The sequence below is a fragment of the Sturnira hondurensis genome, unplaced genomic scaffold, assembly GCF_014824575.4.
Source record: "Sturnira hondurensis isolate 20B ecotype Veracruz unplaced genomic scaffold, ASM1482457v3 Scaffold0008196, whole genome shotgun sequence".
Taxonomy (NCBI): domain Eukaryota; kingdom Metazoa; phylum Chordata; class Mammalia; order Chiroptera; family Phyllostomidae; genus Sturnira; species Sturnira hondurensis.
Window position 1 is genome coordinate 12,328,628 of NW_028080827.1, and position 18,684 is coordinate 12,347,311.

General features: G+C 36.0%; 1 protein-coding gene across 1 annotated transcript in view; it reads right to left on the minus strand.

The window, feature by feature from the left end:
* The window catches only part of ADAM10 (ADAM metallopeptidase domain 10), a 126,290-nt gene that overhangs the window by 14,698 nt on the left and 92,908 nt on the right, over positions 1-18,684 (minus strand). The window contains exons 8-14 of the mRNA XM_037053985.1: positions 18,480-18,663; positions 13,145-13,308; positions 8,328-8,511; positions 3,111-3,261; positions 2,126-2,309; positions 1,111-1,219; positions 164-384 (exon numbers count right to left, since the gene is read on the minus strand). Of these exons, the coding sequence (XP_036909880.1) occupies positions 164-384; positions 1,111-1,219; positions 2,126-2,309; positions 3,111-3,261; positions 8,328-8,511; positions 13,145-13,308; positions 18,480-18,663 (1,197 nt within the window). The remainder of the gene's footprint in view (positions 1-163; positions 385-1,110; positions 1,220-2,125; positions 2,310-3,110; positions 3,262-8,327; positions 8,512-13,144; positions 13,309-18,479; positions 18,664-18,684) is intronic.

Genomic DNA, 18,684 nt, shown 5'->3' on the forward strand with positions numbered 1-18,684 from the left:
AATAATACCTAGGGATAGTTGAACTTTAAAAACCACTCTTAAAATAAAGTAATTACAGTGTAAACAAGTATTTTTCTCATAACACTGGTGACCTCTGCCCAAGTAAAATTATGCTCAAAACATTTTAAGATACAGTTTCTTTATTAAAAAAAACTATACTTACCACAATCCATTCAGCAATGTTTTCATAGAGCTCTGGACTAAAAATTGCTTTTTTAAGCCTAGCTAAAGGACCATCAGCATCTACTAATCTGCACCTCATGAAAACATCACAGTAGCCTCTAAAATCATTGCAAGGGGATCCAGGTTGCAGGGTGATGGTTCGACCCATGAAATGCTTGCTCCACTGCACAGACCCTGTGCTGGCACAAGTTGACAGGTCCACTGGAAAAGAAGTGCCAAATGTAAGTTGAAGATCAGATTTTCTAGCGAGCCAGTAGGGGAGAAAGGGAAGAAAGGAAGAAACTGCCTAAAATCATTATCATGACATGTTGTATAGACTTTCATTAGTTAGGCTAGATAACACCACTGGTAATTCACCTTAAATGTTACAATATAAGTAAACAAAGAGCAACCCTTGACTTAGTGCCTACAATAGCTTTAAAATCTTCTAGTGGGCCCTGGCTGGTGTAGCTCAGTGGATTGAGCTCGGGCCTGTGAAGCAAAGGGTTGCCGGTTCGATTCCCAGTCAGGGGACATGCCTGGGTTGCAGGCCAGGTCCCCAGTGGGGGACACATGAAAGGCAATCACACACTGATGTTTCTCTTCCACTCTTTCTCCTTCCCTTCCCCTCTAAATAAATAAATAAATAAATAAATAAATAAATAAATAAATAAATAAAATGTTTAAAAAAAAACCTCCTAGTGGTGTTTACAGTAATTATTGCCATAAGGTTAGCAGGTTTTTGTGTAGTTTATCATTTTAAAAAACTCCAGTGATCTAATAGTAGAAACACAAAGTTATACTACATTTAAAATTGTTCTCAAGAGGGTAAGTTTAGCAGGAAATTATCTGTGCAAAGTGTATATCAAAGTTTAACACTTAACATGTAGGAGAAAATAAGGTTTTTGAAACAAATTTTATACTCTTCTTGTATTTTAAAAGCCTTACTCTTCTTCATACAGCAGACGTGGCATAATTCCTTATCATCTTTGCTATCAGAACTGGCACAGGTACATTCCTCCAAGCCGTATTTCTCACAGATGGACCCTGCACATTGCTGAAAGGAAAACAGATGATCAATTATTTAATCCCTATGTAGTCAAGTCTATTGTTTGTTCAGAGTAACAGACAGATCCAAGTCTCCAAAGCTAAAATAATTAAGTAGAAATACAATCTAGGGAAAAAAGCTTAATTTAGTATCAGAAAGGGATCATATGAACACATTTGAAAAAGTCTAAGTGCAAATAAGATAGTAAATCTTTTAAGGAAATGGCAACTTAAAAAATCTTTACAAGTGCCCTGGCTGGTGTAGCTCAGTGGATTGAGCGCGAGCCTGTGAACCAAAAGGACGCCAGTTTGATTCCCAGTCAGGGCACATGCCTGGGCTATGGGCCAGGTTCCCAGTAGGGGACACATGAAAAGCAGCCACACACTGATGTTTCTCTCCTTCTCTTTCTCCCTCCCTTCCCTTCTGTCTAAAAATAAATAAATAAAATCTTTTAAAAAATCTTTACAAAGTAAAAACAGAAAGAGGAGATGAGCACCAATTTTATGTTAATTACTATATAGCTCCTTTATAAGGAGAGAAGAATGAGGTTCTCCTCATGAAGAAAGTGATCATTTAGGCAAGAAAGATTCAAAGGCATCACATTCTTTTATTTAGGGCATTAAAAAGATATTAACTTACAAAAGTTAAAAGCAGTAAAAAGTCACATGACTAGCTGTGTAATTTTTCTCTTGAGAATATCAAACACACAGTGGAAAGATAAAAGGCAAGTCGATAATTAATTGATTGCCACCAGCAATTTAATACATTATGGCTTTGTGGCGAAATAGATAGGAATATTATTGAAACAGGGACTGAGATTAATTATTTTAACTAAGCACCCTTAAGTGTCAACAACTATTCTGAAAAAGCAAGTTTTATAAAACTAAATTAAAAGCATATAAATGGAATGCTTACCCCATTAATGCATACTTGTGTGTGCCTATTACAGTCTGTGAAGTTTGGTTTGGGGTCAGACGCCGGGCAGAGAGCTGTAACACCATTACATATCCCTTCTTTCGCACAGTCGGAATCATCCCGACACTTTTCAGTTTTCGACTTGAATGCACACTGTGCTGTACAACAGGGACCTTGGCTTGGACTAGAAGAAACATTGAATGATTAAAGAAAATCATTAGAATACTTTATTTATGTACATATTCCTAATTTTTACATCATAAATCTCATCTTTTAAGTGGTATGTTACTGATATACAACTTCAAATATTGGAATAAAAGGCTACTAAGTTTCAACATTATAATAAATGTAGAAAAGTGATTATCGTATTTTTATAAGCAAGGTGTCCTTACTCTATTTTGCTCTTAGTGAAAGGGAATACTAGGCAAATTATCAGTGACATTATCAATTTATCAATTCACTGAAAATTGACCTTAGTCAATTTATCAATTTTCTGACATTTATATGCCAAAATCAAACTAGGATAAACAGACCAACCACTTAAAAAGTATTCCACAAACAATAGTCTATTGCTTATATTAGTTACTACCAAAGTAATTTGACAAGTGAAGTAATCAATGATATTGTTTTAAGAGTGTATGGAATTAATATTATTTAAATATTTAAAATTAAGACTCTAAAAATATGGACAATAGTCATATTTTTAAAGAACTAAATAAAATGTATTTTACTGAGTATCCTTTGCATGGCTTTTTTTAACACCCACCACACAAATTACAAGTAGTTCAATCTGCCAATAACAGTGTACTAACCAATACTATGGAGTAGAAATAAATAAAATATATTGTAAAAAAAAAAAATAAAACAAAACAACAAATAAAGATAGTCTCAAAACCATATGCAACTCTTAATCTGTTTAAATCTGTCTTAACCGCCTTTAAGTGACTTTACAGGAACATAAACATGACTGGAATTAGCAAGGCACCTGCACTGTTTTCCAGGTTTTAGCTTGCACTTTCTGCCTTCCGGCTGGTTTGCATCATAGCAGCATTCGTCTTTACACTGGTCACTATAGCCGCAGTCACATTCTTCACCTTGCTCTACCATCCCATTTCCGCAAATAGGTTGGCCAGATTCTGAGGAGAAAAACCAAGGCAAAGTGAGCACTGTATGAACACATTAATTTGATTTAAAATCCACAAACTCTGGAGATTCATACAAAAGGAAAAAGGAAAGCTTTGATGAGTAAGAAAGGTAGAACAATCTAGAAATCTGGAAATCAGAAGACCTAATTCCGACACTGGCTCAGTCACTAATTAGCAATGGGGCCTGGGCAATTTGCTTCCCTTTCTTAGGTCTCAGTTTCCTCACCTGTATAGTGAGGGGATTTGACCTGATGGTCTCCTCCTCTAAGGCTCCTTCTAAAACTGATGACATTCTTATGCCACACTACACTGAGCTTTACCGAGCAGTAACAGCACTGTTTATATTACACAAATATAACTTAAGTTAGTGACTTATCAACCAGAAAATTAAACCTTTTTTGTTAGATGGAAAAATTCAAACCTACAAAGAAGTAGTAAAAGAATAAGTACAATAAACACCTATGTACCAAGCACTCAGCTTTAACAACTATCAACAATATATTGTCAACAACTCTACCCAACATATTCGTTTTTATAAATACTCCAGGATGAATCTGAGAGAAGTTTCTTTCTTTGTTAAATCTAACCATAGTACCACTATCACACCTGGCTAATCTCTATTTACTTTTACATGCTTTATTTGTTAAAGAAACTGGTCATTTTGTCCTATGGAATTTCCCACATTCTATTTGACAGAATTTATCTTAGTCCACAAGTATTTTTTTTAACTTACGTTAGTGTTGCACCTCAGCTAGACCAAGCTCCTTAAGGGAAGAAGCACGAATTATTTACATTGTTTGTATTCCCACAGAGCTTTATCAGTATTGGGTCAAATCTTGGTTCATTAAGGTTAGGCTGCCTGTCTTAAGCATACCAAATAATTTTAGAGAAAATGTTAGGCTCTCTTTTAAAGTTCTTTGATTTTGTCAGTTAGGTTTAAAATTAGAACAAGAATGCTACTGTTTATAAGATCATAAAATCACAGAACTTCAGCATCTGCAGGGAAATAACAAAAATCAAATGTCTTCATTTTACAGAAAAGAAAACTAACTTCCAGAGACCTTGAGACTTGTAGGAAACCACATGCCCCAGGATGGGCAAAAGACTGGGTCTCCTCAATCTCAAATCTTGTGCTCTTCCTCTACACTAAATCAACCTGGCAAACAGTTGCAGTGCACGTTTCAAATGGAAAACTGAACTAAGTAGAACGGAGTACATCTCAAACGCAGGAACTCAACATGAGGGATATCTGAAGTCCAGAAAAAATATTCTAGACGTCTACCTTTATAATCAGAAAGTTCATTCTCATCTTTTTTAAAAGATTTAGTTCATACTTATCTTTTAAAAAATATTTTATTTATTTTTTTAGAGAGAAGGGAAGGGAGAGAGAAAGAGCGGGAGAGATGCATCAATGTGTGGTTGCCTCTCACCCGCCCCCACCAGGGACCTGGCCTGCAATCCAGGCATGTGCGCTGACTGGGAATGGAACCTGTGACTCTAGTTTGTAGACAGGCACTCAATCCACTGAGCTACACCAGCCAGGGCTCATTCTTATCTTTAACCACATCAAATATTAAAGATAATCTTAGCAATAATTAAAGTTCTACCTTTCATTTTTTTACCATCTCTTTCATTTTCTAAAACTGGATGCATGCACATATATACTAGGTAAAGAATGATTCTTCTAAAGTCTAGTAATAATTACTTTATAATCCATGTGACATGTAATTAAGTAGAAAAAGGAAAATAATAAAGTCAGAAAACGTTTGATGCAATATTCACTACACATTAATTTACATCTCACATAGAAATATTACTTCAATCAGCTACTTGCTAACAGTTTAACACAGAAAAGGTGCTGTTTTTTTTTATTTTATTTTATTTATTTACCTTCAGAGGGGAAAGGAAGGAGAGAAGGAGAGGAGTATCAATGTATGGTTGCCTCTCGCGAGTCCCCTACCGGGAACCAGCCCTCAACCCAGGCATGTGCCCTGACCGGGAATCGAACCGCAATCGTGTGGTTCGCAGGCCCGCGCTCAATCCACTGAGCCACGGCAGCCAGGGCAAAAAAGGTGCTGTTTAAATGCAACAATTGTAATAGGTACATATTTCATTATAAAAAACAAATTTCCTTCCCATAATACCTACAAAGCAATATGTTCATTTTAAAAGTGAACTTCAACCAGAACATTTATTTGTGAAAATCCAGCTTACAAATGAAGAACTTATGCAGAGGTAAGAAACTTTAGAAAAATTACACAGATAATAAAAATAAAAATGACAACATCAGTGTAATTTTAATCTATACTTTAAAAAGAAAAAGATGGCTTTAAAAGAGAAAGCCAATCAGTAAAAGTACAAATAGATAATTTGGATCTCATCAAAATTTAACATTTGCTCTGGGAAAGACCCTATGAAAAAGACTGGAAAAAAAAAAAAACAAGCTACAGACTGGGAGAAAGTATTTGCTGATCCGTATCTAACAATCGACTAGTATCTAGACTGTGTAAAAGACCTCTTAACAGAAAAAATTGAATTAGAAATGGTCAAATATGCACATGAAAAGATGTTCAACATTATTCATTAGCTATCAGAAAAATAGCAATGAAAATCACGAGATATCACAATATACCTATCAGTAGAGATGAAATAAAAATCTTAAAAATGCCAAGTGTGGGTGAGGATACAGAAACATTAGATCTCTTATACACCGCTGGTGGGAACATAAAACAGTACAACCACTCCAGAAAGCTCAGCAGTTTCACATAAACAAAAACAAATAATTACTATATGACCCATCAGTTGGACTTGAGGACATTCATCCCAGAGAAATAAAAACACATGTTTATGTAAAAAAAAACCTACATATGAATGTTTCTACCTGCTTTGATCATAATAACCAAAAAATGAAAGTTGCCCAGATGTCCTTTAACAAGTGAATGGTTAATTAAACAAACCATGCCAAAAAATACTATTCGGCAACAAAAAGAAACAAACTACTGTACTGATACAGGCAACAATTTGGATGAATCTCCAGAGAATTATGCTGAATGAAAAAGCCAATCCCAAAAGGTTACATACATTGTATGATTCCAATTACATAACATTCCTGCAGTGACAAAACTTCAGAGATGAGGAATGGTTACTGGGGCAAGTGAGGGAACAGTAGAAGGGAGGTGAGCGTGGTTATGAAAGCAAGCACTGAGGGTTCCTGTGGTGACAGAACTGTTCTGCACGGTGTTTATGCTTACCCACACACACGATAAAACTAGAACCAAACACACACAGAAATGAGGAAAACGGGGAAATTTGGATAAGATCTGTGGATCACATCAGCGTCAAACCTGGTTATGACATTCTACTATATACAGCTTTACAAGATGTTACCAATGGGTGAAGGGTACATGGAATCTGTTATTTCTGCCTGTGAATCTGAACTATAAAATTACAGTTAAAAACAGAAGGCAATGATGTTATCTCAATTACACCTCAATTTTTTATAGGCTTAAAAAAAGAAAAAAAGGCCATGCTTATCTGGAAATTGCCCTCAATTCTTTCTCCTTTGCTGTCAAATATTTAAACCCATTTTTGAGCGGTCTTTATGTATAAGGTAGCCACCTCAATTTTGCCTTCAAGTAACTTATAATTTTGTGAAATAAAACAAGAACCCCACCAAAAATACTATAAGATAGACTATATAGAATATTAAATGTCATGAGAGTCCTAACAGATGAAGAGATAAATGTGTCATATCCACTGGATGAAATACTCTTCAGCCACAAAAACGTCTGACAATCTGACACATGCTACAACTGGAATACTGAAAATGCTATGCTAAGTGAACTAAGGCAGAATCACACAAGTACAAATACTGTACGATGCCACTTACATGAGGCACCTAGAACAGGCAAATGCGTAGAGGCAGAAAACAGATGAGAGGTTACCAAGGGCTGAGGAGAGGAAGAACAGGAATTACTGTTTAATAGTTACAGAATTTCTATTTGGAGTGATAAAAAGGTTTGGAAATGGACAGTGGTGATGATTACACGACATTGTGAATATACTTAATGCCCCTGAAATGGACGCTCAAAATTAGTTTAAATACGTATTTTATTTTATGTACATTTTACTACAATATGGGAAAAAAAGAATTTCATAGCAGCCTAATTCATGTTAGCCTAAACCTGAAAAGCCCAGGTGTTAATCAGTAGGAGAGTGAATGAACAAACTGCGACGCTATGCAATATTATTCAGCAATAGCATGAAACAGAATACTAATGATAAATCTCAAAATATTATGCTGGGTAAAAGCCGCCTTCCACAAAATGGTATAAACTATAAGATTCCATTTATAAGAAGTAAAACAAGCAAAATTTATCTATGGCAAAATAAATCAAAATAGTGGTTACTTCTCTCTCTTTTTAAAGATATATTTCTTTTTAGAGAGAGGGGAATGGAAGAAAAAAGAAAGGAAAAGAAACATCCAATCAGTTGCCTCTTGCATACACCCCAAGCAGGGACCGAACCCTGTAACCAGGGCATGTGCCAGGAATTTGCCCTGACTGGGAATCCAACTGGGGACCTTTTGCTGTGTAGTACGACGCCCAACCAACTGAGTCACACTGGTCAGGACAGAACAGGAGTTACTCCTGTGTGTTTTGGGAGCAGAAACTGATTGGGAAGGGAAATGAAAGAACCTTCTGGGTGGTAGAAATGTTCTATATCTTGACAGGTTACACAGGTAAATGCATTTGTCAAAGCTCATCAAATTGTGGACTTAGGATTTGTGTATTTGATTTATATAAAAAATAAAAGACTCGCAAACAATAATTAACCCTAATGATATGTACCCTGAATTGTTGAGGGGTGAAGTATACTGATACAATCCACTTTAAATTGCAACAAAAATATGGACTAAGGTACGGATATATTGATAAATCTGTGATAAAGCAAATACACCAAAGTCAAAACATAGGTGGTGGGTACACAGATGTTCACTATATAATTCTTTCAAGTTTGAAAACAGTCGTAGTAAAATATTGGGAAAATATACCTACCAACAAAACAGTTGTTTCTCTTCTTCTCAAGAACTTGGCTTATATTTCTAATGCTACACAGTGAGAATTTATTGTTGTTAAGTTTGTCCCCAGATGTTGCTCTTGCATACATGATGTAATTGCCATTTTCTTTTTGTCCTAAATTCTTAGATTCTCCTGGAGTGCACTCTGTTCCAGAATCATGCTGTCAAACAGAATACAGACTTACATAAACAGGGAAGTCAAACAAGGTTTTCAGGGCATTTGATCAAATGCAATTTTCTCATCAGAAGAACAATAGAGGCTTGGTGAACTCTCCTTTGAAAAGATCTTACAATTGTTTTAGATTGTATGGTGGAAAACAATCTGCTCTTTTAAGGCTGCTGTCTTAGAAGGGAAAGAAAAAAACAGCGAAGTTCTAATCACAACAACTCACAGCTTTGAAAGTAGGGAGTATAATGAAGGACAAACTATCATAAAACTCTATTAAAAATGAGTTCACTTACTTTTAAAAGTAGTAACAGGAATATAAACTACTTAAAACTACTAAAAAGTCTTTGAAATACACTTTAAATTACATGCTATTGAGAAGACAGAGGTAGGGAAAGACAGGAAACAAAAGAGAATGGTATGGGGCTAAGTAGATACAGGACAGGCATCTAAGAGAGTCGAGGACTCACATAAGAAAGATAAGTAAATGCTGAGTAGGGATAGAAACACAATGCTCCATTTTAATTTTTTTAAAGATTTTATTTATTTCTTTTTAGAGGCAAAGGGAAGGAGAAAGAGAGGGAAAGAAATCTCAATGTGTGGCTGTCTTTCGCTTGCCCCCCACAACCCAGGCCTGTGCCCTAGCTAGGAATGGAACCAGAGACCCTTTGGTTTGCAAGCCTTCACTCAATCCACTGAGCCACACCAGCCAGGGCCAGTGCTCTATTTTTAAATGAAGACTAAGAAAAGCCAAGAGGTAAACCAAAACACTGCTTTGTAGAATAAAACAGAAGACATACATAGGTACAAAAATAGTTTATGGCATTGGTAACTATTAGGAGAATTATCAGATATATACAGAAAAGTATCAAACCACAACTCCATGAATTTTCTCAAAATAATACACTTACTTACATGACCAACACTGAGATCCAGAAAGAGAGTAATACCAGATCCCAGCAGGTCTCCCCAGCCCCAGGGAGGATATGCACCTAAAAGCAAAACTAAAGACCCTCACAATGCTCCACAATCAACAATTCAGAACTTGTCAGCAAAGACCACCTTGAATGTACCCCCCAAAAGTGTTGTGAGTTCAAATATAGATGGTTTCACAAACTATAATCTTACTTTAAGAAAACATAAAAGCTTTTTTCTGAGTACAAAAACAATATATATTTAGACATTTTAAAAAATGAAAAATGGACAAAGAAAAATTCAATCATAACCCACTAACCACATGACCACTATTCACATTCTGGTCCATTTCCAACCTGACTTTAAAATATTCTAATATAAAACTTGTGCTAGACTCAGTGTACAGTTGTATAAATGGATTCTTTCAGTTTAACTGTACAGGGCAAGCATTCAATACGTTTATTATTTATTTTAACCCTCACCCAAGGATATGTTTTACTGATTTTTAGAGAGAAAGGAAGAAAGTTGGGGCAGGGGGTGGGGAGAGAAACATCCATGTGAGGAACATCGATTGGCTGCCTCCCACATGTTTACCAACTGGGGAGCAAACTGCAGCCTAGGCGTGTGCCCTGTCCAGGAATCAGACTTGCACTGCTTTCGTGCGTAGGATGATGCTCTAACAACTGAGCCACCCAGCCAGGGACAAAAGCTTTATTTTTAAATGACAGTAGAGCATTTCACTATACTTTCCTAGTTGTGGGGGCATTTAGGCTGTTTTAAATTGTTTGCTATTATAAATAAAATGGCAATGGATACCATTTCACTTTTATGGTTGAAATGTACACAAATCTTTCACAGATTCTGCATTTATTTCTTTTAGTTAGATTCCCAGAGGAAGAGTCAGTCAATAAAAAGATCAAATATTTTAAGGGTCATTTTTTTTCTTTAAGATGTTTGTTTGTTTGTTTGTTTTGGGGGTAGGAGAAGGGAAGGACAAAGCGAGGGAGAGAAACATCAATGTGTGGTTGCCTCTCACATGCCCCAAACCGCGGACCTGGCCTGCAACCCAGGCATGTGCCCTGACTGGGAATCGAACCGGTGACCCTTTGGTTCACAGGCCTGCACTCAATCCACTGAGCTATACTAGCCAGGGATATATTAAGGGTCTTGATACACACTGCCAAACTGTCTGACAAAAGGACATATTAATTTATATAACAGTATGGATCAAGATTTCAATAGGCAGAGATGGGAAGGAATTGGCTTCCTGGCAGAAGGAAAGTTTTAAAGAACTGTTACTATTTAATTTGACAAAAGAGGGGAGATAACATTGAAAATAAACTTGAACCCAAATTATGGAAGATCCTAAATGCTAAGATAAGAAAATTGTATCAGTAGGTACTAAAAGTAAGCTGTAAAGAGAAATGACATGATCAGAACTATACTTAGACAAAGATTAATCTGGTAAGAGTGGGCACATATTAGAATTTTCACACTGAGAGACAGAATTTGTCTCATTTACAATTACAACTTCCCACAACACAGATTATGAAGTGGTTAACAACAGGTATGCAATAAACATTTGAGACACGGTAAATAAATATAAGGGATACCGTAAACCACTCAGAGAAAAAGTAACATTGACATAGTATATAGATTTATAACAGGAGAGATAAAGATACAGACGGCAAGGAAGACAGGCTTGGGAGTTTACGGTTTGCCTGTTCTTACTATTAAATTACTGAATAAATATTTAGTAAGTACCTATTACATATATGAATGATAGCACCAACAACATGCACAAAGGAATGGGGTGTGTTTAAGCACAGTAGAACCATTAAACGAGTATTGTATCTAGATAGGGTATGTGGCAAAAGCGCTGTAACCAATACAGGCTACAAGGACTATCACCGACATAGGAAGACCAACCCCCACAGGACTTATGGCTTAGAACAAACAGAAGGCCAGCTCAACCAACAAAGTGACTCATTTCACCTTGCAGTAACCCTTAGTCTCATTATATGCTCACTGTAATATATTAACATACTAAACGACCCAACCCCACCTGACTGAAAGGGAAAGCCCACATAAGGACACAAAATGGCGGACGGCGGTCTTCCAAGAAATCTCCACCACTTTTCCCAGAAAAATCCTGAATATTCTGCCCCATATTGAAAGACCTACCCCTTGATTAAATGAGAATCAATTTAAAAAAAAGTAAATCACTAGGGCGGGGCTGCTCTGTGAATGGAGTAGCCACTGTCTGCCTCTCTCTTTCACTAATGAACTCTCACTTTAAACTATGCTAGTTCACATTTGAGTTCTTTCCTGCTGGAAGCCAAAAAGCCCACAGAGGGTCACGGCCTTTCAGATCCCCGGACTGGGGAAAGCCATCAGTACGACAGGAAAAAAAAGTGAGACAGACAAAAAATGGGAGCCAGTTTACCCACTAGACAATAAGTAATGTAACATTAACGTACTGAAAATACTCCTCTAGCAACTGGGTAGGAGATGGATTAGACAAGAAGGGAAGAGAGAGCAGAGCAGACTCCCACCCAAGTGTGGTCCACAGACCAGCAGCAACAGGGGGTTTCTTAGACACTTGCGTCCCACCAAAAACTCACTGAACCTAAATTTGTATTTTAAGGTCACCAGTATTTTATCTGCTCGATAAGCTTTAAGAGGACCTAGACTGAAAGGTAGGAGAACGGTTAGAAGGTGCTACAATCTCCTTGGGGGAAGGCTGGAAACAAAAAAACAGGGAGAGCTGGGAGGACATTTAACTGTCCTAGAAAATGCAAATTACCAGTGAACAACAGTTCTCTGCTCATCTCTATAATTTCAATTACTCTTTTAAGAACAGGACACAAAAACAATCAAGAGGCAGAGAGATTAAATACATCTTAAATACTTTCTGAAATTTTAAAATATCAACTTCATTCCACAGTAGAAAAAGACAAAATACCATATTTTGCCATGTATAATGCACTCCAGTGTGTAATGTGCACCCACATTTTTGGCCCAAACTTTCAGGAAAAATATCTTGTGTTTTAACTTTTTAACTCAATTATTAATTTATTTATATTTAGAAACCAAACTGAGTATCATATTCCAGGATATTATTGTGCATACAGATATAGTTTTTGCTTTCTAGAGCTATACTTTCAACACATAAGCATAAATAAAAGAATTAAAAACATTTATTTAATATGAAATTAGTACTACCCATGTATAAAGCACATCCTTATTTTCTCCTCAAAATTTTGGGCAAAAAAGTATGTAGAATACACTGCAAAATACAGTAGTAAGCCCTAACAATGCTTTAACAGAATTGAAGTAAAACAACCACTCCACAATTTGCTAACATTCAAGATGTACTTTAAACAATAATAAGTGATTCTCATTCAATGAATATTTCAATAAATCATGTACCAGGCACTGGTCTAGGGCCAGGAGGTACAGAAGTGAATAAAAGAGACAAAATCCCTTGCCTTCATTGAATTCTGGCATTGTTAGATTGATTTTTCTTATTTTAATCACAAATATTCTATTTTACTCCCTTTCAATACAGTCAAGCACATGACTATGTTCTGAGATATAAAAACTCAACATTCATACATATTTGTTTTCATTATAAACAAAAAAAATCACGACAAAAAAGGTTAGTAACTTTTATTATTTTATTCAAAATCTAGTAATTAGGCAATACTTACTGGAGATCCAAAGTTATGTCCAACCTCATGAGCAAAAGTAATGTGAGAGACTTTGGGAGGTACATGAGATCCATAGTTCTGAACAGTAATAATTCCAGTGTTTAAGGACTTCTTCTTACCATCTGAATAGAGCTTACTTTTTTCACATATTCCTCCAGAGCTTCCTGATTCAGAACAAAAGATGGCTAAATTATTATCTATTTTCCCCCCAATAACTTTCTAATATGTGTTATACTAAGACATGTTGTATTCTGAGTCCAAAAATATAACTTGGTACCTACATATACAAAACACTCAAAAGTTTCTTTGGTCCAAGATTAGGAACTCATTCCAAATAAAGGTTTTAATGAAGAAATTCCCAGGATGGAGTAGAAAGCCCTTATAAAATATCCCTCTTCATAATTAAAACATTCCCCAATTGTTGTTCCCATTAATTTAGCAAAAAAAAATGTTTGCGTTTCTGTTAAATTTGAATATATCAGTATTTACACTAAGTCAAAGTCCATACCCTTCATCTTTTAAACAGAAAATTTGAAGTAAATGAAAGTCAAGTAAAATATTCTCAAGTGACATTATGAAAAAGTCACTTCTACAAATAAAAGCAGTGATGCACAGGAGTATGTATGTGATTAACTATCTTGAAAGGCAACATAAAATGAATTTTTTTTAAAGGAAAAGAATTAGCCATTGTCAGGGGCTGGGGGTGTGGGTTTGGGAGAAATAGGGAGAGGTTGGTAGAAGGTAAAACCTTCGATTATACAAATTTTCACAATGTATACAAATAGAAAATCATCATGATGTACAACTTCAAATATCTCACAACTTTATTTGTCATTTACACCTCAATAAAACTGAAAAAGAGAATTACATTAAATGGGCAAAAAACAAAGGGAGGAGGGAAGAAAGGAGAACATGACAAGGGAGAGCAAATGTGGCAAAATGTTAACTATCAGATATTCACCATATTACTCTTGCAATTTTTTGGCTTGTTTGTAACTTTTTTCAAAATAAAATAAAATAATTGAATTATGATTTTCTAATGTGCCTTGAACTTTGAAAGAAAACATGCATTTTTACTTTGATTCTGTCCCTGTTCTAGTTGTTTGCCTAGTTTGTTTTTATAGGTTCAGTTGTTGATAGTTGTATGTTGTCATTTTACTATTCATAGTTCTGATCTTCTTCCATTTCTTTAATATTTTTATTGATTATGCTATTAGAGGTGTCTCATTTCACCCCTTTATTCCCCTCCACGCTGCACACCCCCCTCACCTGCATTCCCCCCTTTAATCCATGTCCATGGGTCATACATGTAAGTTATTTGGCTACCCTATTTCCTACACCATTTTAACCACCCCTCTGGCTACTTGGTACCCTGCCATTTATGCTTCTTATTTCCTGTACCTTTTCCTGCATTCTCACCACTCCACCTCCCCACTGATACCTTCTATGTGACCTCTATTTCTCTGATTCTGTTCTTGTTCTAGTTGTTCGCTTATTTTTTGTTTTCACTGTTTTTCTTTTCTTTTAGGTTCATTGTGGTTTTTATCTTCTTTTTCTTAAATAAGTCTTATTACATTTCATGTAATTAGGGTTTGGTGATGATGAACTCCTTTAAATTGACCTTATCTGGGAAGCACTTTATGTGCTCTTCCATTCTAAATGATAGCTTTGCTGAATAGAGCCTTTGAATACTTTCCAGCCTCTTCTTGCCTTTAAGGTTTCTTTTGAGAAATCAGCTTATGATAGCCTTATGGGAACTCCTTTGTAGGTAACTGTCTCCTTTATCTTGCTGCTTTTAAGATTCTCCATTCTCCTTTAATCTTGGGTAATTTAACTGTAATTTGCCTTGGTGTTTCCTTTCTTGGGTCCAACTTCCTTGGGATTCTCTCTGAGTTTCCTGGACTTGCATGTCTAGTTCCTTCACCAGACTGGGTAAGTTTTCCTTCACTACTTTTTCAAGTAAGTTTTCAATTTCTTGCTCTTCCTCTCTCCTTCAGCAGCACTATGATTCGGATACGGGAAGGCTTAAAGTTGTCCCAGAGGTTCCTAAGCTTCTCCTCATTTTTTTAAATCCGTTTCTTCATTCTGTTGCAAATCCAAATTGTATGTTTTTTCTTCCTTCTGCTCCAAATCATTAAGGCCTGGCATCCTTCCTTACACAGTTGGTTCCTTGTATATTTTGCTTTTTTTCACTTTAGGTAACCTTTATTTCTTCCTTCATTTTGCAACCGAGCTCAATCATTTCTGTGAGCACCCTGATTACCAGCATTTTGAACTCTGCATCAGATAGGTTGGTTATCTCTTCATCACTTAGTTCTTTTTCTGGAGTTTTAATCTGTTCTTTCATTTGGGCCATGTTTCTTTGTCTCAGTGCATGTTCCATTGTATGGGGCAAAGCCTTAGGTATTCACCAGGGTGGGGCAACTCACATCTCTCCGTTGTGGTGCTGTATGTCGGGGAGGGGAACAGTGCTGCTTGCTAGGGTCTCATCCCACTTCCCTCGCTTCCCACAAATAGATTGTGCCCTTTCAGCTTCTGATTCCCAGGTGGATGGGTTTGTGTACATTCTAGGACCCCATGGGCCTCTTCAACAGACTCTCCTACAACACTGGGAGTTTCTCTCACTATCAAACCCCGCCACTAACCCCGGTTTTTACAGCTAGATGTCATGAGTCTTTAGTTTCCCATGCTGAAACCCTGGGTTTCATGGTCTGTCTTGCTCCCCATTTGTTTTCCCACTTTTCTGTGCATGAATATGGGACACCCAGTCAGCCAGCCCCAGCCTTGTCCACTCGGTCCACTGCCTTGTCATGCTGGGACCTCTCTGCCCTGCTGCCAGTCTCCGCCCCTCCTACTGGTCTGGGTGTTTCTTTTAACTCTTGGTTGCCAGATTTCCACGCAGTTTGACTTTCTAACATGTCTAGTTGTTTTCTGTTTTTAAATTGGTTGTTATCTTTCCTTTCGTTGTGCAAAAAAGTAAGGTGTTTCGACTTATACCTCCATCTTGGCCAGAGTCTCATAGTTTTCTTAATAACTTTATTAAAAACTTTTAGTAAGAAGTTCTGTATATTCACATTTAAAAGGTTTCTCTACTTGAGTTTTTGTTAAAATACTATCAAAAGGAGTAGCATATTCTGATAACTGATCAAATTATTTCAAATTAGCTTTCTAAATGTATGCAAAGTTACAAACATGTCATTAAATCATTTTACAAAACATAATCCTTCATAAAGTATATAATAAAAAGCAATTACAAATGGATCTGTGAGAATGGCATGACACTACAATTACTGCCTTATTTCTTTTAAAATTACAAGTAGCTCTGGCTGGTGTGGTTCAGTGGACTGAGCACCAGCCTGTGAACCAAGGGTAACTGGTTCAATTCCCTGTCAGGGCACATGTCTGGGTTACGGGCCAGGTCCCCGGCTGGGGGTGTGTGAGAGACAACTGATCGATGTTTCTCTCCCACATCAATGTTTCTTTCTCATTCTTTCTCCCTCCCTCACCTTCTCTCTGAAAATAAATAAAATATTTTTTAAAAATTCACAAAGTATATGGCAACAAAACATAAATTTGAATTATCAAGATACAATTTAGGAAGCTGAAATGAGAATGTACTTCACAGAAAAATAAACTGAACAACTGAGCCATAATGCAGATTTTACCCAGCAAAGGACTGAGAACCTTTATGATAGTCAGTTTTCTACAGAGGAAACCGAATAAAAAGGAAACAACCAATGATTTATGAATATTTAATATATTGTCTTAAGGTACCTCTACTTTTAGAGATGAGTCCTAAGGACTATATCACTATTTCTAGAAAATAGAAAAGACAGGAATAAGCACTCTCCATATGACAATAACAGTCTACAATTTTTTGTTTTGAACAAATAGTAAATTAGTATCCTGCCTCAGCAAAGATTTGTCATATGCAAATTGGTCCAATGTACTGTCAAACTTGAATTAGGCATAGAAGACTCACCACTGCAAATTTATCAGTTAAAAGAAAAAGTAAATAGCATATATTAAAAACTCTGATAATATACTTTTCTGTATTTTTTAAATGTATCTAGTGTCAGGGAAAAACATACATAAATTTGAGTGTACTTTTCTGAAATAAAGCCTTCATAATTTATATCTTATTTAACGTCTTAAAAAACTGCTTTTGATCTTAATGACTACTACTTATAGGAAAGGTTAATATTTATTACAGGCTAATAGAGTATGTTGGAATAACTCAATTATAGAGGAAGAAATACAATACTATATTTAATTTTGTAAGTTATGGTTTATTTTTTTTAAATACCATGTTTTGATATGCCAGAAACTCTAAGTGATAAGATATTATATATACCTATAACTACACTAAAAAGGAAATTTATGATATTCAACTGCTGCCTTAAAAATTAAAGCAAGAATATAAAAGCAAAAATACAGTACAAAAGCTGTTAAAATATGCATAATAAATCAATGAATAAACTAGTAAGAACAGGAATAGAAAAGCCTATTTTACCCTGAATAAAGAATTAGTTGATTCTTTAAAAAAAAAAAGAAAATGATGCATCAGAGAATTGCTGTGTAAACAGCTCAGAAGATGACAGACTAGCGATCAATCTATGAGCTGGCAAAATTCATATGCAGAGTATGTGATTCTCTGTACTCATCTTTCAATTAATAAACCTGTGTTTCCCTTAACTAGGCTACTGAACACAGTCAACTGCAAATCACAGGCACTCACCCCCCACTGTAATGGGAAGGGGATTAGACTATTAGCTTTCTTCGTGACAATAGCATTCAAGGCTGAGGCACAGACCCCAGCAAAGTACTGGCCCATTGTGCTGGGGCCTCCTGACTGCATCTTCACATTTGTTAAAATAATGACTACAAAAAAACAATAATTAAGGCAGTCATTCTTTTCCTTCTATCTGTTGCTCCTGACCAGGATTACTCTTCTTTCTATCTCACTCTAGAACAGAAGCAACAACATAGGTTTCCCCTCTTGACTCAAAACTGTCATTAAAATATTTTTTAAATAATAATGTTAACTTTTGTGAAAAAAATTAGTATTTTGCTTTTGATTTCAGAAATGATAATACAATTACTTATTTTGGCTACTGACTGTACCAAATGTCAGGATAACTTCCTAATGCTACTCTTTTCAAAATAAAAAGCTGTTTCATTTATTTTTCTATTTACATTATGCTAATGAATCTTACCTCACTTAAGCTGTGTACATGAAGATATTGTACATGCATCACTTTCACCAGTACTTTGTAAAACTCAGTCTGCCCTGAAACTGCATTTCGTTTCAAGTATTAAGACATAGTTAAACTACCTGAAGGTGCTCCAACCCAGGCCAGACCAAGAACACCATCATCAAAATCTCGATCTGTGAAGACGTAGGCCAAGCAGTAGTCATCATGATTCTGTTCAGAATTCAGTTCCAGAAACTTCTCCACACCAATATTTGGAAAACGGAAGGGATTTGTGGGGTCTTTCTCATCAGCAGTGGTATTGATCTAAAATCCAAAACAATGATT